At 36.2% G+C, this 21,523-nt stretch overlaps 1 protein-coding gene across 17 annotated transcripts in view; it reads left to right on the top strand.

Moving 5' to 3' along the window:
- AHI1 (Abelson helper integration site 1) overlaps nucleotides 1–21,523 on the top strand; it is a 129,090-nt gene that overhangs the window by 36,288 nt on the left and 71,279 nt on the right. For 14 of the 17 annotated variants that reach the window (XR_003254902.1, XR_003254903.1, XR_003254904.1 and 11 more), the window contains 2 exons: nucleotides 281–483; nucleotides 16,859–16,976. Coding sequence is in view for 14 of the 17 variants with exons in the window: in XM_026074205.1 (XP_025929990.1) it covers nucleotides 281–483; nucleotides 16,859–16,976 (321 nt within the window). In the remaining 3 variants the exon portion in view is untranslated. Of the gene's footprint in view, nucleotides 1–236; nucleotides 484–2,818; nucleotides 3,157–8,741; nucleotides 9,465–16,858; nucleotides 16,977–21,523 lie in introns of those variants that run through there. The other 3 variants (XM_026074210.1, XM_026074212.1, XM_026074218.1) reach the window with 3 other exon arrangements.

The following is a 21,523-nucleotide window of genomic DNA, read 5'->3' as shown; positions in this document are numbered from 1 at the left end:
CTTCACTGTTTATCAGCAGTACGATAAAATCAGCTCAGTATGAGCTGTTACTGAACACAAATAATGGAAGGGAGATATTGTTATTGGGAAGAGTTAGGATTGTCAAACGTCATTTTGAAGTTCTCCCAATAGCGCTATTATTACAGATTTTGATGGTGTTTCAGTAAAGATATGTCTGGCCATGGCAGTAGCCATTCAAATTAGTTGTTTTCTTTTTTTGTTTAATTTTTTCACAGCAATTTCAGGCTTCATCTGACATTAATATTGGTTATTTCTACAGCTGCACAGCTGGAAGCTGAAATTGTAAAAGATCTCAGTTCATCACTTACCACAGCTGCACCAAGAGGGCCACAAATTTTTAGCAGTTTTTCTGAAATTACTACACAACAAAGTTCAACAATGTCTCCAGCAGATCAGTTTGTCAGCGTTGCAAGAGCATCAATGAGAATGCGGAAGGTGAAACAAAAACTTGATTCTGTTACAGTAAGTCAAATTTTTGTTATTTTCAAGGAACGTGTAGTTTCCTCAGGCAGTGCTCATATTCTGGGACTGCTATATGTAACGTAATATACATATATAGTATTGGGATTTGTTCTTCTGGAAATGAGTGTATGTCTCACTAGTATTAATGCACTTAAAAGCAGCTATTCAGAAGAGATTAATCACATAAAGCTAAGTTACTTTTGTTTACCAGGTGTCAATGATAGGGTATTCTTTTGTCAATTCCCATTGCCATTCATATGATATACTACCCAGATCATTATGGCTGAGCTTAAGAAATTTCACTTTTTTTTTTGTCTATTCACTTTTAGAATGCAGAATATTCCTGAATTGCACTCTGCAGATCTAATTGCTGTTTAGAATGACATGGACTGTGTTTGGTTTTCTGCTTATTATTTTTCATTTTTAAGTACTTTTGAGCATATATTAATTTCATGTAGTTTTAGACTTTCTCAGCATTAGTAATTAGTAAAGCACAAAAGAAGCAGATTAGTAGATGAAAGCAGTTTTTGCTAAGGACCTGTAGCTACACTTGTCATGCTTCCAGGAGTTTGCTTTCAATTAGATCTAGTCTCATTCCCTGGCCTGAAAATCCAAATTATGCATGTGGTTGGAAACAATTTAAAGAAAAGCTATCCCATAAACCTTTGCTTGTAGTGGACCACTTTATGAAATACCATACTGTGGCTAACATGGAAAATGGTAGCTTGTTGCTGCTGCTACCACCATTACCTGTGGAAGGAGGAAGCAAGCCTTGTTTCTGTTTCTGCTCATTTTGTTCCTGTTTATCCACAAGTGACACCCTGGTTGCTTCTCTCTGAACCACCACTGAGTTGATTATCAGCCAGACTGGCACAATATGGAAAGAATGGAGCATGTAACCTTCTGCTTTGGGCTCTAGGAAGACATCCCAAAAGAAATGATTCTTACTCTTCCAGATTCTTCTTCTGAGGAAGAAGATAATGATTTTGTGGGAGTCCTTATCATTGCAACTGTTTGGCCTCTGACTAGCCAGAGGTTCTGTGCTATGGGAGAAAAATCTGGATTAGTGGAATCACATAGTACATAGTACTTGGACAGCAGCAATGAGCACCAATTTTTCGTTAAAAAATTGTACCTTGAGGCCTTCTGCCTGAATTGGCACCACAGGTTTCCTGTAGATGAAATGGCGTGAGCCTATAATTGTATTTAAGAGAATAACTGTCAGCTGCTGAACTTTTGTAGCCCTAAACTCCTGTTGCTCAAAGGCTAAGCAGTTTGGAGTGAGCAATTCCATTGTGAGCAGAATCATGATCAAGGTCTCAGACACCATCTTCCAAACCCTCTTCTCATAGACCATAGATGTGGGAGATGTCAGAAAGATCATCTGAGCCTTCTCTCACTCTGGGTTTCCAAACAGTAGGAGAAGGTGGTTGAAAGAATCCACATCCAGTCTCATGCCCGCTTCAGAGCACTGATGATTATGTAAACTGCAAGATCTTCCTTGCAGGGGTTTGTGAACCACTGTGATCTTAGGAGGAGACTTCTTTTCATCAAAAGGACCTATGATACTCATTTTCTGTATTCTAGCATCAGACTCAGAGGACAGTGGTAGCTCCTTCCCAAGCAGGGACAGGATCATTTCTGTTATGTGCCTGCAGTACCTTCCCGCATTATGAGAGATTCTGGACAGCCCCCACACTGCTGGGTCAGGTGGCTGTAGCTGGGCAACAGTGAAGGCCAAGCTAGTGTTTCCCACCTCTCTTTCTTTCCTCTTTCCTTCTTCAGTATCTTACCTGCTGCAGAATGGCCTTCTATGAGAGGGTGTATATTGCCTCCTGCTGACAGCCATGGGGGGATATAGTTTTCAGGGAGGGGGCTTTCTCTGCCCCTGTGGCCCCTCTTGAACAAGGGAATCTGGAAGAGAGAAGAGCGATCCTATCAGTCCTTTACTGTATAAGGATACAATTCAGCAGTTTGTTACCTGTGGCCATCCTCCCTACCCCCAGGTTCTCAAGGACATAGTTTTTTGCAAAACAGTGGGTGTACTGGGATGTCTACTTTTGCCCTGACTAGTTTCTCTGAAGGGCAGGTGAAGTAGAGCTCAGAACAGAGTCACTCCTCTACCCAGTAACTGGTAAGTTACCTTATGCTATGGCCAGCCATGTGCTGTAGGAGAGTCTCTCCTATGATCTGCTGATCTTTGAAGCAGGGGAAGGCAGAGCAGCTAGGCATTTGGGCGGGGAGTGTAGATGGGAAGGTTGGTGTAAGGCAATGAAAACAGAAAGGGCAGAAGACGTCTACCATGGTAATGTCTATTCCTTGTTTGTTTTTCCAGCCTCCACTGAATGGAGCATTTATCTACATTCCCATCTCACGCTGTTATGATACGTGGTGTAGACTCATGGCATATGAGATGTGATAGGGCATCCCTTTCCATCCTCCCTGGGGTACGTGACCCACAGCTGATATCCTGTGTATTGGTGGCCCACTGAAACCAGGAATAAAAGGAACTCTGTACCTAACACCCTTCCCACAAACCCCTGGCTCCCCAAACCCAAACTGACTACTCAGTGCTATGCAGGATCTCTGGGCAGAAAGGTGTGTGACTGGGGGATTAGGATTGTGCCATCAGTGTTCACCATGAATATTAGATGGAGGGCAGGGAGCCATTAAATTTTCTGTGCTTAATAGGATGCAAAGGTGGGGAGATAATCACCGTGACAAACACAACCTCAGCCTCTTAAAGCCTCACATCCCAAATAAGTGGAAACCACTCCAGCCTGTACTTGTCTGCACTGATACTTATGGAACTGTGAATGGGATCTTAATTGCATGGTGCTGATACCATGTCATCAGTCTTTGCACTGTTGTTAAAGTTGTAACAGCTGTCCTGGTCAAACCAAAGATATTAATCACCTCTTTGCAGTCCCAAGACTAATTCTGTGGTTCCACCTGAAGCTTTGTACACTCTGTTCTTCTCTTCTACCGTAAGAAGAAGTGTAAGAGAGCGTTATGCATACCTTGGTTGAAATCATGGGCACTGTCACAGGGAGTTGTTGATGAGGGTTGCAGCTGGGATTATGCAGAAGAGAAGTCTATGGATGCTGACGTTCTTTCACAGGGGTATTTTTAAGTTCCAAGAACAGGAACTTCAGAGAGGCACAGGAGGTGGCTTTTTCCTCTGGACTCTTCCACACGATAATCCTGGGCAGCAGGCTTAGTGATGTGGTTCCACCCAAAGACATGTTCAAGACCTCTCTAGTCAAGGTGATTCTCCCCAGTCTTCAGAATGACAGTCTTCATCTTTTGAACTTTATGCAACACTGATCAGTTGTCCTCTGACATTCACTGACAGTCATGAGATAAGCGACTTCCCAATAGCACCACCACTAGATTGTCCTGCTGCCAGAGAAGTTTTGGCCACTTAGCGAGGTTTGTTGAGCAATGTTGTTTCCTGGAGGCCGTGGGTGGCCCCATGCTGGGTGGCTGAAGAGGTTGATGTCACTAAGTTGAATAGCAGTTGGAAAAGAGCAACAGAAGAAAGAAAAGCCGTAGCAAGGGAGAATGATGACAGAAGGTAGGACTTGTAAAGAGGAGAAGGGGACACTGAGAGGACAAGAAACTGATGTACTATCAATGTAAGTACGTAAACCTCATTTTGTTAGGAAAGCTAGGATAAATGTTGACTGTGAAGTAATTACAGGCAAAATTAATAAAGCATACATACATTGCCAATAACATCACTTCCAGAACTAAACACAGTAGTTATTTCAGAACCACTTTTAATAAGCTTTGGAATTACAGGTTTTGGCCTTAATCAGCATGTTTAAATGTTACATGTTTGACATGCTCTCTGATTATTCTCCATCTGTGAAGACACTAGTAAACTCACATGGCAAATGCTAGTTCAAAAATATTTATGCTGTTATTTAAAAATGCTCTCATGGATTTTTCATTTTTTTCAGTTGAACACTTTTTAATTTTAAAAATGGGCTCAACTTTTTTAAATTTAAAACATTTTTTCCATATAGAACTTTTCTTTAATATCTTGACTTCCTTCTTTGTAATCATTAATTTAAATTTGAAGAATTTTATATTTGAGTGTGAAATAATGCTTATTTACCCAAGGACAGTAGTTTTGCGTGGTTTCCCTGACATCTGWCCTACACAATTTGATGACAATATCCATGGCTAAATGATGACACCTTCCATATAAATCCTGATAATATATCAGCTTTAAAGCTTAAATTCTCTACTCATCTGTAGTTTGGATTTACAGCTTCAAATGTGTGTATATACATGTGTGCAGCTTTCTTTTGCATGTGAAAAACTTGATGTATGTTGATGTGTATGTACGTGTAGGTTCTCCTGGAACATTCATTAGAATGTGTACTCACATCAGTGCTTTGCTGAAGTGTTAGTCAAAGTAGGCCTCATACAAGTTGTGACCAGTTACTCAGCTGCCTATGCAAGGATGTGCTAATATGGCTGGGATGATGGTACAAGATGCTTAGTCCTGTGAAAATGCAGTAAGGGGTCTTTATTATACCACATGTACAGTGGCAGGCTACCCCATGACAGGGGTGGAAACTCAAACTCCAGATGAGGGAGCAAGTGATATCTTGTATGTATTTGTCTGACACTGTGTAAAAGAGGTATTGGAAGCTGTGTAAACTTGGTACTGGTCTGTGGGTCGTGTTTGTGTGCCAGTGCCTCATCACGGACACATAGGGATTGCCATTTGGAACAAGCATGCAGGGAGCATACCTGGTAGACAGTAAACCTGGCCTGAGGTCAAGCCTGGGCACATGTTTTATGAAACAAAGGTATTGGAGTCTCTGCAGCAGATAGACCAGCACAGAGGTCTCAGGGTACAATATAGATGTACTTAACAGCAGTAACCAGTAGGTATAGAAATAACTTGTAAGTGCCACGTTTGAAAGTCTGCAACTTAGACATCTAATTTGAAAATGTAATGTGAATAGATTAAAATTTGGTTTAAGTTAGATAGAAATTGAGAGGAATTTGTTCCTATATGAATTCTAGTTTTTGTATTGTGACTAATGCCTCCTTTCCAGGTACTTTTATAACCAACCTGTTTGTTTTTCTTCTTTGCTACCTAAAGAGGAACCTTGATGAATGATAGAGAAAGTTCCTCTTCCTTTATTATATTCCAATTCTTGTCAGCCCAGAAATTATGTAATTAGAACAAAGAATTGAATATTGGGCTAAAGCTTTAGCAATTCACTATAGCATTACAGCATACATGTTAAAAGTATTTCTGTATCATTTTTAGAAGTTAAATATGAATTTCTTTATAAAACCAGAATGGAGAGTTGGCTTCTTTGCCCCATAGAGAAATTACGCTATATTGAATCTTGGCAGCAATTATTATTTATCTCTGCCTCAAGGAACTAATGCTAATGTATGTTCTATTCATAATGGTTTTTAATAGGAAAACACTTAACCCACAAGTGTACACTTAACATCTCTAGTCATCAGAAGAACTCCTAAATGGTTTTCATTCAGTGTTGCTATTTATGTACTTAGAATTTCACTTCCATCTAGCAATCAAAGTACCTGTTTATAACTTTCCATAACGAGAAGGTAATATATGTTATGTAGTTATGGGGAGTTATCTTTTAAAGCTATAACATCCTCGCTGTGACATAATACTTTTTAAATGTCAAAACTATCATGCTATAGCCTGAAAAAAGAAAAACTTTGGAGCATTTAAGAACAAAATCTATATATACTCTGTGTTACTAACCCTGCAACAAGGCTGCCTTCCCTCTTTAATATGTGAATACTTCTAAATAATTAAAATGTTTGTTTTTTCAAGACTTCTTTACTTCCCAATATGTTTCTGGAAAATGTTATTAAAAGTTTATCAAAGTTACTAATTTTGACTAAAGGTTATCAAAGTAATTACTAAAATTCTGATACTTAGGGGGTTTGAAGTGCTACAATAGACAACTAGAATATAAACGGGAATATGCTTTCCTATATACAGAACTAACTAAAACTGTTTGAATTTGTTATTCACTGATTGTAGTTACTGTTATGCCAGAATGTATTAAGAGAATAGGGACTGTGAGGTCATCCAGAAACTTGCTACCTTAGATTGCAACAAATATACTGAACTTCCATCATTCCAGATGATGTCCTTTTAGAATTTAATTGAGATTCAAAACATATCTTATTGTGTTAAAACAGAATTAATTTATAGCATTTAAAGCCACTGTTTTTTCAGAAAAGATGTGTAGGCTTTTTAATTAATACGTAAGCATGATACTGATATTATCTAAACAATCAAGTGGAAGAAGCTGGAAGCTTGTCATTTTTGTCCACTACAAAGACTCAGAGGCAGAGCCAGACCCTGAATTTATGTATATATATTTTTTTATGCTACTGTTGTCAGTCTTGTAGGGATCTGTCCTCCAGATTATCTTGTATTTGGTAGATCCTGAAATACCTTGCTTGACTTCTGGGTTTCAGAGCAGATCAGGAAGAGAAGAATTCTGCAGTAACTGTTACAGCTTCTACCTGAAGATGGAAAACCTGAAGATTGTAATGTATTAAGTACTTAGGACCCTTGTTAAAACATTGCCAATTTTGTGAATATTTTTGGTCAGGTATTGGGAGATGCCATGGTGTCTCTGCAGGCTGAAATAGCTTTTTCACTTGATCATACCTGTGATGCAAAATATTCTTCTACACACTGTCAGAGGAGGTGCTGATAGAAATTTACAGTATTTTTAAAGCCTCTTTTTTGCTCTGAGTAAGTTCATAGAATTTTCTTAACTTGCTCTCAAAGAAAACTTGCAAATGGATAGAAAGCCTTTTTTTTTTTTTCTATTATGCCTTCCATGGTTGTAAAAAGTGTAATTTTATTTCTTATTTCAAACAAAAAAGCTGTAGCTGAGGAGTTTTTAGGAAAGCTTAGAAGTAAGATCCATGAAATGATACAGCTAGTGAAATTAGTATCTTATTAAAGGTAAATGAATACTCTTCTAATATGATTTAAATTAGTATTTGCATTCTGCATTTTGAGGTCTTTTTTTCTTAAAATCAGGATTTTTTCCTTGAAGTTTTTAACTTGCTAAATATACGTATGGATAAAAGTGTCCTCTCATGCAGATAAGTTTATCCTTCATTTTTTTAAATTTTTTTCATACGTTTTCAATATAGTTGTGCATTTCTTACTGTTAACTTGTTTTTTTTTCTTTAAGTGGAAAACAGGATGTAAAATATTTCTTCACCTTTATTCTGCTTTTGTTAAACTTATTTTATTTATATGTGCACACGGTAATGATTCTGCATTTTATATTATCCTATTGGATACCTAACTAACTACATAGTATCACCTAATTACAAGGTGATATTCTGGAATCACATTGCGTATTATCTGCACAAGCAATTAAGCAGAAGTCAAATGATAAAAGTAAAGGAGAAGATTTGAAATACTAGAACAAGAAAAGAGAGAGATGAGATATATAGAGCTTGCCTTTTTAAACATCAGATGTTGCATGTTTGTAGAGAGTATTTCCTTATGGCATTGGGTTAGAGTCTCATGGTGTACTTTTTTCATCCTTTATGAACTTCCTTTCCAATCTGAGTTTTCAAAGTGACAGCAGAAAACAGATAAAATCAGCAAAAAAATATTGGTAACTGTGATGTGCAAGTTATGCATATATGTCCATTTTCAACAGATGGGATTTGATCTATAAAGTTTGTTATATGTAACTGTACAGTTTGCAGATCTGTGAACAGATCCTTTTCCACTACACAGGTACCTGTATAAAAACAGTTATTATTAAAATAATATTCTTTTCAGAATGCTAGCTGCAGATGATGAAAATATGATTGGTTGGTTTTCTAGATTTTAAATGATTGTTGTTTTGTTCTTTAATGCAGCACTAGCCAAACTATGTGGGGAGGATGCTTGTGTGTTTCTACTTAGGAAATCCAGGGTGAACTCATGTATTGAACACAGTAATTAGTTCTGGCCAATAGTAATTAGTAATTAGTTAATGGATTCTGAACAAGAATCTAGTAAAATTAAAAAATGTTCAAACAAGAGCAGACAGATCCTGGGAGGTACGTAAGAGCTTGCATAAAATGAGACTAAACTGGCTACAGCTTCTCAGCTTTGCAAGAAGGACAACTGGAGATGACTGAGATGGGAAATGTGATTAGAAATACATAAAATCATGAATAGTAAGAGAAAAACAATAATTTTTTTCTGTTTCTCACAGCTGAAGTGGGGACAAACACTGAAATTATTGAAAGATTGCCAGAGTGCTGCGGAGGTCAGAAATGTAAATGTTTTCACTGAGATTTTAGGCAAATTCATAAAGGAGAGATTCAGCAAAAGCTATTGGCGCGACAAACTGATATTACTTCAAACTCAAGCTCAAGAAATTCATAAACTGTTGACTGATGAAAGTGGAAGGGCCTCACAGGAGGAAAATCTCTCTAGACTTTTATGTACCTATCTGCTCTAGTCCACTGTTGAACATGAGAATGGATCTTTGATCTCATTCAGCATAGCTATTCTTATGTTACAGAGTATAAAATATATATAAAAGTTATAGTGATAAATGGAACATTATCGTGTTATATACCAGTGGATTGTGTGGTAATTCTCCAGAGGAGTTACTAATACTCTTTTAATTATATCACATTCGTAAAGTTCATTTGAATTTTAAAATGTTTATTAAGGCTTTCTCATAGTTTTGCTTTCATAGTGAGTCCAAGTAAGATCCATGTGGCCCACTGCATGATAAGTGTGGGAGTTGGTTTATTAATTATCAGTTTCATGCAGAACACGACAGTGTAACATCACAGGCAAAGAGGCAGTCATTTTTCTGATGACCTGTGCAATACATTCCAATGGAATGAGGACTCTTAAATTAGTTAGGTGCTTTTGAATATGTTTTCTTTTTTATCCAGTTTTCCTCCTCAGAATCTTAGGATATGCTTTTCTTTTTTTAGGAAATTCTGTTCCAATTAATACTTTAAACATAGCTACTCCAAGCTGCAGACTTACGAGGATGTGTTTTATAAGCCATGGTGGAACCACTTTGGAATCTGAAATCCTGTAACCTTGAGCACATTGTTTACTAGATACACGATTTTCTTATAAGCTTCTTCCCATTTGCCAAGCAAATAGTGTTGAATGGTTGTGATTGCACAAAGCAATTGTTAATACAAAATAACTGAAGTATTATTGGAAGCTTTATATTGGTAAAGTACTTATTGATGCATGAGTGTTTTGCCTGAATTTTCCATTGTATATCTTTAAGCAATAGTTTATTATAAAGCAAGGTTTTGGAAATGGTCATAAAAATATTTTTCATTGCCAATTCATTATTTTTGCCAGCTTTAATTCCAAGACATTTTACGGCAACTGGACATCATTCTAAATTGCTTTTAGATTCTGTTACCTGTATTAGGAAAAGTTGAACAAATAACTATATTTTTCTGTATTTTTTCTATACAAAAATTTCACAAAGCAGGTCAGATCCTTAAAATCTAAAATATTTCTTCATTTAGCAAAATTTTTGTCTAAGCATTCTTCATTTTTAACCAACATCAGATAAAATATAAAACAACACAGTCAAAGAGACATGAAAGAAAAGAAACTATTGTCTGTATTTTGTAGATGAATAAACTTGGGCACAGATGTGACATGAGTAGTATATAAACACTATCTTCATACTAACTTGTATGGACTTACCACAATTTGTTACTCTGCAGTAACTGCTAGTGTTCATTCCCACACTTACTCAGTGATAAAAGAAAATAGGTATATTACATTTACCATTAAATAAATGTCATTATCTGGGTAGTTACCTTGGAATAGGTAAAACACTCTAAATATGTGTTCCAGCTTGGTAGTATGTGGTCTGATCCTCAGCGAGACTGAGATCTCTAATAAGATCTGTTATTAGAATTCTGAAATCTCACTTCACTAAAGCAATAGCTGAAATGGACTTACTAAAATGTCTCTTTATTGTTAGGACTGTACTTTCAAATACCTGGTCATGGAGATGCTTCTCAATTCCTTGAATATGTTATTTAGTTATATTAAGGTTTTTTTCCTTTCTCCGAGCATTTTTAGCATTAGCAATAGATGTAGGATTTTCCATTTCAAACTATTTCTCTATTATTTCTTAAGGCTTTTAATGTTATAAGTTAATGAGGTACTGTGTTAATCTTCTGTTGTATACATGGATTCCTATTATGAAAGGGAGAGGTTGCATGTTTTAGTGTGAATCTGGAATTTAAATCTGCACGCTCACAGCCTTTTACTCAAGTGGAGTAAGTGACCTGTATGAATCTAGTTGTAGCATTAGGGCAGAAGTATTTATACAGGGTCGCTCTTTCAGCCAAGGGTACCTGTTTTTAATTCTTGCTGGCAGGATTATTTGAATAGAGATCTAATTTAGCACTAGTAAGTTACAGCCAGCTGTGACAGAAGATTTAGTTCCACTACTATATTGTTAATTCTCTGTCCTCCTTTTCATAGCCTTATATTTCACTCAGTAGCTTATGTTTTATATAGAAAGTATGTCAGACATGAGGAATGTATTGCATTCATTTTCAGCATAAATCTGTAGCCATTATAATTATTTTCCCGGAGGGTAAAATAAAATGGTGTTAAGCATTTTAATAAAATGTGTATGAATTTTACTGATCAGTCTTTTAATTCTATTTCCTGTTTTGTCATCTTAGTTTTCTCTCAGTGAATGTTTGTACAGTGTTAAGGAAAAGTTACTCACTGTTTGTTTTTTCTCTGCTGAACAAAGTAAACAGGGATATCTGAGTAATGCTATGTTTGCTCATATCATAGAGCAGAGAAAGCTAGATTCACTCATGCTGGTGAAAGAAAACAATTTATATCACCTGTGCCAGCTGGCTTATTGTCACCAAGGTGTGGGGAAAGCAGTTTTCATTAACAAGAAGGACCTCTGCGAACTTTCAGTGCAAGAGTTACCTTAAACATGCGCTGATTCAATTCACTTCAGACCATTGTTGGGGCTGGGATAGGATGTGTCACAAGATGGTGGGTGCAGAAGGTAACCTTCCATTTTAGTTGCAGCACACCCCTATGAATTTGCTCATGGCCCAAATACTGAGATACTGTAAACTGAGAGTAAAAGACGCATAGATGAGATAAAATCTCTCTGGATTTTTAATAAATTTTCACCGATTATTTCAATTTTTTGTCAGCTGAGGTAAGCAGTTCATTTCTCATTCAAAAAAAGGGCTATGTTCCTATATTTTCATCCCAAACTGCTGCTTATCCTGAGGAGATGTGGTCAGTTTTTGTTAGCTTTCTCTCTTTATGGTTACATTAGAGTTAATCTTTAGAATAATCAAATTGGGGCTGGTCAGCATAAGAAATTAGATTAAACTTTGTGTTTAAATGCATAATTTTTAAACCAATTCAGTGAAGTGCAAACCTGTTTATAGAAAGTCCCTCTTTTGTTCAGAACAATAATGTTCAGAAAACTTACCTAGAGAGGATTTCATATATGATGGGAAAAGCCTAGGATCCAGACAAATGCTTGGCGGGGTGGGGGAAGGGATGACTTTACAAATGTCTTTGGGTATTTACATGATTACCTGGAACTGTGTACTGTGTTTAAAGAGTCATGCCCTAGTGTCTTTTATCAACAGGTATAGAGGAATAGGTCTTTGTACGTATTTAGCAAGCTGTAAGTCAGAAGACTTTCTGGTGTCCATTTTTCTTAGAAGGAAGAGAAGTAAAATCGTAAGACTAATACCTTCTCGTGTTTTGTTTTGATTGGGACATAAGTTAGATCCATTTTTCATTTGCAAAAAAATGGACTTTTTTCCCCCCCCTTTCAACTGGTAAAGAAAATCATGGATTTTCATTGTTTTTTTGTTTGTTTTTTTTTCCTTTTTTTCCTGGCCATATTCTTTGATAGGAAGCATCATAACCAGCCTCGGAAGAGGCAAAGGTTTATGCAAGTTACTTAGATCTTACTAAGAAAGACCTTCTGCTGCTATTGGTCATTGGCCATTCTGTTAAAATGCATATATGCCGGCATGTAGTTATGCTGAAATACCAGTTTTATCCAGCCCAGGAAGGGTCATACCCTGTGTGCTTCACGACTGAATTTACACAACTTAGCCTGCGTTTAACTGTTTTGTGTCTTGTACAAAGAATTCGGTTTTCCTTGTTGGCAGAAAAAAAGACACTTACTAGTTCAAATGTTTATAGTAGTCTTAGTTTCTTCTTAACAATAAAAAAAAAAAGGAAGAAAGGTTTTGTGGTAAGGACTGTAATAGAAGTGCAAGAACTCTCTGGCAGAACTAAGGATTTGAATATATAAAATTACTGTATGACAAGACACATGATCTGTATACAATGACTATCTCTAAACAGTAGGATCAAGCACCTTCTAGCTTCTATTTTCACATGGATATCCTGAACACCTCTGGGTTTGTATGTGAGAAGTAAGGGGGGAAAAAAAAAAAAGCAACAGGCACTCAGGTTACAAGGCAGCTATATTGTAATCCAGATGGGTTCCTGATCTGGATGATCAGAGTAAGAGAACTGTAGGGATTATCAGAGGAACACGCTTGCCTCAGGCAAACGTAGTCCATGTGTTTCAGTTTTGCCTATGTCTGCGTGATTACAGAGGACCTACCCCAGTGGAATCCCAGTCTTTGCTGGAGTCCTTCAAACACTGCTGTAATAGAAATAATTGATTTTACGTAGATGTAAACTTGACTCAAACTTATATTGTAGCACTGTTTTCTTAAAGTTAAATATTATTCTTTCTATATCTCTTCCATCATTGACAAAAAGAAATAGCCTAACTCGTGTTTTGTTTTCATTTCAATTCTGTTGTCAACTTTAAATTCTATAAAATCATGGTCTAATAACCTTTTAACTGTCTTTAAAAAGAGTGTCCTAAAGGCCTAAAATTTCAAAAGGGAAGCCTAAAACTGAAAGAATAAGAGGTACTATAGATCTGGCCAACTTGATTTGACTTGCAAGTACATATGGAAATGCTGATAATATTGGTTGCAAAGGTCATCAATTTGCATTCTTAGGAAAAAGAGAAATTGTTATTGTCAACTTGTCAAGTCTTGCAGTATTCCCTTTTTTAATCTCATTAAATTCACTTTTAATGTGAAAACTAATTCCACTGAAAATGTTTATTTGCATAATTTGCGTAGAGCTGCCTTAACACAAAAAAGAAAATGCAAATCAGCTTTGTTTAAACTTGGCAAAAATTATGCAGGTATTTTTTTACCTCTACAAAAACTACATTAATTTTATAACTTAGTTTTACTCAATTTGGGATAGTAGTAAACTGTGTCTTTGATAAAGCTGTGGTTTTTGCATGAAGCAAGCGAAGTCTGTTGTGAAAAATAAGTAGATTGATGTTTGGCTATCTTAGCCAACTTTGCTCGTTGTTGTAAAGGTATGTAGCAATCCTTTCCCACAGCATGCATTTCAAAAATAATGATTGCTTCACTCTGTTCTATAGGTAGTTTTATATGTGTCTGTTGTAGGAAAATTAATTGCTTTTCATAGGTAATTATATTTCACCTGGAAGCAGTTCTGCTAAATCATTAGTCTGCAACTATTAGCTGAATGCTTCCTTCCTGTCTTACAGTGTTGTTCTTTTCTCTTTGGTCCTTTTAGAGTTTTAAATAATATTTAAGAGCTAGTGCCACAAAGATCATAAAAATGCTGATTCTGTATTTACTTCAGATGGGCAGGCTTATATAGATGAGCTTCACTGCCTTTAAGAAGGGATGAGTCACTCTTGTAAGACTTCTTAAATTTAAAACTTTTCAAACTTCATTTGAATATCTCTTTCATAAAAGCCTTTTTTGTCTTGTTATTTTAAGGGCTTGGAGAGGAAGGAAGGATAGTAAGATAGAACTTAGTTTGCATTTTAAAAGTGCCAATTTTCTTAAAAGGAAACTTCAGGAACATATTTAATCTTCTAATATACATGTCTATTTGCCGTGTGTAATGAGTGTATTTGAGTAATACAGCAGGAAAATAGAAGTGAATTAAATTCTGTACGGATATAATTTACATACAGATTTTCATATCTCTTCATTCAAGTACCACAATCAAGACAAGTTTCTCCTGATTTTTTTTTTCTCTGTAGGGCGAAGCAGAAAAGTATCTGTAAGTGCTAGTTTTGAATAGTTTGCTCTGCTGTGTTTAACTTGATTTCCAAAGGCTGATATAATCAAATTGTCTTCATTCCCTAGTAATTTCTGAACCACTTGTTTGATATCAAACAAATTTGAAAGGGAATTCCAAAAACTTTCATGGGGATACTTGCCTGGACAACATACACAGGTTTCACTCATTGAGGAAAAAAATGCAGTGTGCGCTCACCCAGAAATTCATGCAGGAGGGAGATCTTTCTCACTACAGTTAAGTCAGTAACAGAAGATGATGAAACATTGGAAAACTCGGATTCACATGTTTGTAGAGGAAGTTATTTTTCTGTGTTTTAGTAAACACGTAAGCTAATGGCTTTCCACCATATTTGTGCATATCAAAGAAAACTTAACTTACATATGTAACATAAAAAAGCACTTACGTATGTAACATAAAATATAAAAATATTTTTTTATTCAGTAAAACAGCCCTCTCTTCATTCTGCTTACATTTCACAATTACTATTTTTAACATTCAGTTGTGTTCATACACTCCAGTAAAATCCAGCTGTTACGCTTTTGTATCATGTTCAGTGTTTAATCTGATCTTCTGTCTTACTTTTCTTTCGTGTCAGTTTTGGAATATAGTCATTAGAATTGCATGCAATTGCTGAGACAGTACTCCATTATACAGAGTAAAAGACAGTTTTTATCACATACTTTTCAGTAGAATTACATCCATGTTACTGGATGAAAACCACCTACAGTAAGATGAAGGTCTAGTGTAGTAATAATTTAACCTATAATTGATTTATGGATAATAAAGCCCTAAAAATACGTGCAGAGTAACCTGACTAGGGTTTTCAGATAAACAGTCATATACCTGAAAGTTTGCATCAAGCTTTGATTAAATATTAGTGTTTAGGTCCAAGGGATGTAAGCACATATGTAAGTGTGTTTATAATTAAACATGTAAAAATGTATATGTGTTGGCATTATTGAAGCCTGTTGAATTGCATAATGATTGTTAAATGACAGAAATAGTTACATAAATTATATAACTTTTGGAAATAAGTTATTGTTTCACTTTGTTTTTGCCATCTCCATTTCTTTAAATAGAAGATAGAATCCAGTAGATTGAAAACTGGCAAAATATCATCATTATATTTTGGCTCACAACTACGGTTTAAGAGTCTGAACTAAAGTTTATGGGGGCAAAGGAAGTGTTCCACTGAATGTGGGCTTTCATTTGGGTTAAGTGACCACATACATTTATTCTAAGTTGCGGAATAGGTTTGATTTTTTTTTGAAAGTGTTGAGAATTATATTGTTTTGTGTAAATCACTCTCTTAAAAGTTTTTGCATAAATTTTGTTTCATTTGAAGATAATTAAGAACATTTTGTTTAAGGTCTGTTTTCCTTTCCTTGTGGTCATATTACAAAGGCAGCCAATGAAAATATGTTTAACAAACAAGAAAATTCTGTATTTGATCATGTAAAAACTTCAGATTCTCATAATATATTATCCCAGAGAGCCTATGAAAAAATATATCAAGAATAAAGTTTGAGAAAAGTTTACGCTTTGTGATAGCTGCGTGTGTGCAAATAAACTCCATAGCATATTTTATCTTATCTTTGTTATTATGGAAATAAGGACATATACTGCAGGTGTCTTTTGTGTAACTTGCATAAAGAAAGTGTATGGTGTTTTGGTGTAAATATGCTGTATTAATTTGCAGAAATCAATTTTGACTTAGGATAGGTTTAACCTTTTTTCACTCGTTCTAATACAAAGTAATCTCTTAGATGCAGTGTAGTGTAAATACTAAAATGAGAAGTTATTTTACATTTTTTCAGTTTGTTACCATATATAAATGTAATTTTATTTTATACACTAACATGCAAAGAGAAGTAGCCAATTCAAACAGTTCTGTTCCATTGTTGTCACTGCTTGATATTTTCTGTGTCCATATATAAACATGGAATTCCATTTATAGCTCTGTCAATAATTTTTCCAAATCTTGTGTTTTCAAATATTCTAAAAAAAGGCCCTTGAAATTGCTGTTTACCATCCATTTGACTCTTTTTCCCCCTAGAGTTTAATACTTATTTAGAGTAATCAAATATTTCTCTTTTAGCTGTTGCATCAGTAAGTAACCCAGGAAATTACACTTCATTTTCTGATTTGCCTTTCCTATTACAGGCGAGCTCAAATCTTTCGCTTCCTGTGCCATCATTGCTGTCACCACACTCCAAGTTAAGACTGTCAGGCACTCTGAGCACCTCATTGAATCCTCTGTATCCTTTCTCTACTAAAAGTGGTAAGCTTCTTTTTTTATTTGATCATTCTCTCTAGGGAATGGGTAATAACTTTTGAGATGATTTTTTCCTGTCTATATAATTTTGCTGTGAATCTCTTTTGTGGAGTGGCCAGGTTGCTGTATGTGCCATTGTTTATACAGCCAGTGTAGTCTGATACAGTCCAATATTGATATTTGTTCCCTTGTAATGTTTTTTGTTCAAGCTCTACACTTACTTATTAGTGCTTTAAGTTCTTAAAACAATGTGTAATTACCAGCTTTTCTTAATTTAACATTTTGTTTTAGGATATTTTAAACACAGACACTGCAAAACAAAAAAAATCACATTTAAAAAAGCGTAATTATTAATATAAGAAAACAGTAATAAGAAAAGAGGTTTATTTAGGAACTATATTATTAAATCAACTCTTTGCAATTGTGTTAAATATGTTTTTAGAGTTTTGGTTTTTGTATTCATGAGGAAAAACTAAGCAATGAAATTATGCATTTTTATGATACTTGTTTGTTTTGACAGTATCTTGTTACATTGCTAATCAAAATATTGAATAGCAAAATGGATAATTTCATGTCTTTTTTTGGGTCCCTGTAAGACACAAAATTGTTAGCTTAGTTTCCAAGTGTTTTCATTTTGTATCCCTGAGCAGAGTGAAAAGAAGTAGGGGGAAAAAAAGAAAAATATAAACGAAATAGGTAATAGGGATTTAAAATATAGATAGTAAAAATAGGAATAGTCTCTATAATTATATAGAGTTGTCCCCTTAAAGGGAGATAATTTTCTTCATAAATCAAGTTGTGATTACTTTTCAAAAAAAAAAAATTCTCAGCATGGACTAAAAGATTGATTAGTCTCAGAATCACTCTTATCACTAATTCACAATACAAATGGCCAACCACCAGTTAACCTCTGTATTTCCATTTTTCCATCTTAAAAAGAGAGTTGTTAAAGCCATAATAATATCCATCTATCTCACAGCAGATGCTTAGTATTTTCAGGGCATGAAAATCATATAGAAACAGTAGAATACCTTTTCTGTCTTATACATTGTGAATATTTAAAATAAGTGGACTAACCCTTTAAAGAAAATTAACATATACCTTAAGTTGTTTTAAGTGTTTATATCTAATATTGCTCAAACCAGTGCACACATTATTGTCTTAAATTTTACTTTAGATAGAAGCACAGATAAATATGTAGATGGAGACCTTTTAATATCATGATCAAACTTAAATATATACTATAGGTGTTCATGCATGCTTCCAATACAGTTGTTGCCAGAACTGACTAATGTTTTAACACACTCTTCAAGCACAGAGTGTTATTTATGCAAGGAGAGTAAAGTAAAAAAGAAATAGAGGTAGTGCTATGCTTGGTACATATTAATGGTTTTTCAGTAGACAACAAAAGTAACAAGGAAATTTAGATTCTTAGGGAAAAGCAACATAAAAGACTACTGAAGCGTAATTGAAATAGATTTTCCTGTAAGAAAATCTTTAAAAATCTTAAATGACTTCTCTTCGTCATTTTGGGGGGCTCCAAGTTCTACTACTGTGATTAAATTGCTATGCTAGAGTTGTTTCATCAAAACGTAGAAGAAAGTTTCACTCTAGTTCATCTTTTCCCGTTGACTATCAAGTGTGAATATAGTTGCTGGTATCTATAGCTCTTCCCTGTCAATTTAGTCTTAATTTTAAATAGAATGAAATCTTCACTAAAACAGATCTACTCATTATGGAGTGTGCTGGGAGCACAAAGACTCCTTCTGTGCTAGTTTTATATGTACACTATATATACTTATCTGTATTTATTATAATGGACCTTGCATCATTAACAACTGCCTGTAATAAAGGGATCCTTCATTTTTGTCTACTGGACAGTTAAAGATTCCTGAAAGTTTTGTTGGCATACTGATACTCAAGTTATTCTGTCTTATACTTCTCACACTTCCCTGTTACCTTTTTACATTTTTATTTAATGCTTCTCAAAGCAGAACATGGAATTCCTATTACAGTGAAGTCCCTACAGGTAGCATGTATAAAGTCCTGTTAACGTTCTTTTTTAGCTAATAACCAGCACATAAGCATGCTCTACTAACTTGATAAGGTTGTACCTGTTGTCTTGTGACATGGACAGTGTAGCAGCCTGGATACGTGCAGCACTTTGTTCTTTTAGCAAGACGATTTTATTAGCTAGGTCTTCCATTAGGTAGAAACATTGGAAAATCTGCATAATCCACCTTTGTGTTTTTTTGAAGGTAGCAGAATCTCTCCTGACCTTTAAATCTTCTTGTATCCAGAGATCTTTGCAGAAATAGTTTTAAATTATTTTATAGTACTTCAAATAAAAGTAATTTTCACATTACTTTTAAACATGCCTAGTCATTTTAACAGATGTGCTGTGCATGCTCTCTTACATGTTGTATGTTTCGGCTTTTCTTTTAAGTATGCATTTCCACATGTAGGTAGATTTGTTTCACACAAACACAAATACTTTTATGTGAAAAATCCAATAACCTTTTCCCTTATGAAATTTCTTACCCTATATTGGAATTTCCTATATTTCAACTTCTGACCATTGTCTCTTGCCCTTCTCTGTGCACCTCTGAGAAGTCTGTCTGTCTTTTCAAACCCACACCCTGATTTAGAAGAGAGCAAGTAGATCCCCTTAAGCCTTCTCCAGGCTGAACAAACTGAGCTCAGCCTATCATCTTGCATGATGTTCTCCAGTTCCCTAGCCATCTTAGTTGCCTCCTGCTTGAGTTGCTCCAGTTTGTCAATATATCCTCTGTACCGCAGAGCCCAAAACTGGACAAAGTAGTCCAGATATGGCCTCACAAGTACTGAGTAGGGGAGAACAACCACTTACCTCAACCTTCTACCTACATTGTTAGTAAGGTTGCAGTTAGCCATCATTGCTGCGAGGGCATGCTACTGGTTCATGTTCAACTTGCTGTCCATCAGAACCCCCAGGTCCTTCTCTGCATATCCTTTCTGTACCCAGTCAGTCCCCAGCCTGTACTGCTGTGCTGTGTGGGGTTGTTCCATCCCAGGTGCAGGACTTTATATTTGCATTTGCTGATCTTTGAGATTCTTGTCAGCCCATTCCTCAAGCTTGTTAAGGTCCCTCTGAATGGCAGCCCTGCCCTTCAGCATACTGACTACTGCCCTCAGTATGGTGTCATCTGTGAAGCTGCCAGTGGTGCCTTCTGTCCCATCATTCTGGTTGTTGATGGATATGATAAACACTATTGGCCACAACCCCTGAGGAATGCCACTTGTAACTGGTCTACTAGCAAGGCCTCAAAGGTCCAGGCAGTCTTTCACCTATCTTTTAGTCCAGCCATCCAGGTCATATTTTCCCAATATGGCTACAAGAATGCTCTGGGAGACTGATAAAAGCCTTCTGAAGGTCAAAGAAAGTATTCACTGCTTTCACCTCATCTGCGGAGTCAGCCATTTTGTCACAGAAGGCAATCAGATTAGGCTGGTGCAATTTGTGCTTGATAAATACACTATTTCCAGCCACTTTCTTATGTCTAGAAATGGTTTCCATGACATGAGGACGGGCTCTGTAGTCTTTCCGAAGATGGAGGTGAGGCTGACCAACCTGTAGTTTCCTGGATTTACCTTCTTTCCCACCACACACCTTTTTTTTTTTTTTTTTTTTTTTAATACAAGGAGTGTAACTTTTGCCTTAATCCAGGCATCAGGAATCTCAGGTCTTCGAAAGATACTGCAGAATGGCCTTGCAGTGATGCCAGCCAACTCCCTAAGCACCTTTGGCTGCATCCTGTTAAGTCCCATAAGCTTGTGTGTGTCCAGTTCACTTAAGTAGTCCCTAGCATGCTCCTCCTCCTACTACCACAGGTAGTATCTCACTCCTCCAAACTTTGCTGCAACACACACAGGAAAAGGACTGAGAGCAGACATTGCCAGTAAAGACTGAGGCAAAGGTGTCACCGAATACCTCAGCCTCTTCATCTGCTTTGTCACTTGATCTGCCACATTGGCATCAGGCTCTCATGTTCCTTGATCTTCCATGATCTTCTTGTTGCCCATCATATCCCCCACCAGTTTCAACTCTAGCCAAGCTTTGGCCTCCCTAATTCCATTCCTGCATGCCCAGTAATGCTTCTGGATTCCTTTTGGGTAGTGTCCATGCTTCCACTTTCTGCGTACTGCCTTTTTAACATTTGAGCTCAGTCAGGAGCTCCTTGGTCAGCCAAGCTGGCCTTTTGCCATACCCACTCATTTTCTTGCACATTGGGATGGACCAGTCTTGTGCTTTGAGGAGGTTGTCCTTGAAGATCAACCATCTTTTATTGAACTCCTCTATCCTTCAGGACAGTTTCCATGGGATCCTCCCTCCCAGTTTCCTAAACAAGCCAAGGTCTGCTTTCCTGAAGCTCTTTAAGCTTTGTTCTGATACTTGCCTTCCTCACTTCCCTCAAGATTGGTCATTTCGTGATCACCGCAGCAGGATTGTGTTAGACTATCACATCTCTAAGTTCTAATTGTAACTAATGTAATTCCATAGTGTATCTTGTATT

Source organism: Apteryx rowi, unplaced genomic scaffold (genome assembly GCF_003343035.1).
Source record: "Apteryx rowi isolate R43461 unplaced genomic scaffold, aptRow1 scaffold_381, whole genome shotgun sequence".
Lineage (NCBI taxonomy): Eukaryota > Metazoa > Chordata > Aves > Apterygiformes > Apterygidae > Apteryx > Apteryx rowi.
Note: the sequence above shows the minus strand (reverse complement) of the source record. Positions and strands in the feature narration are given on the sequence as shown.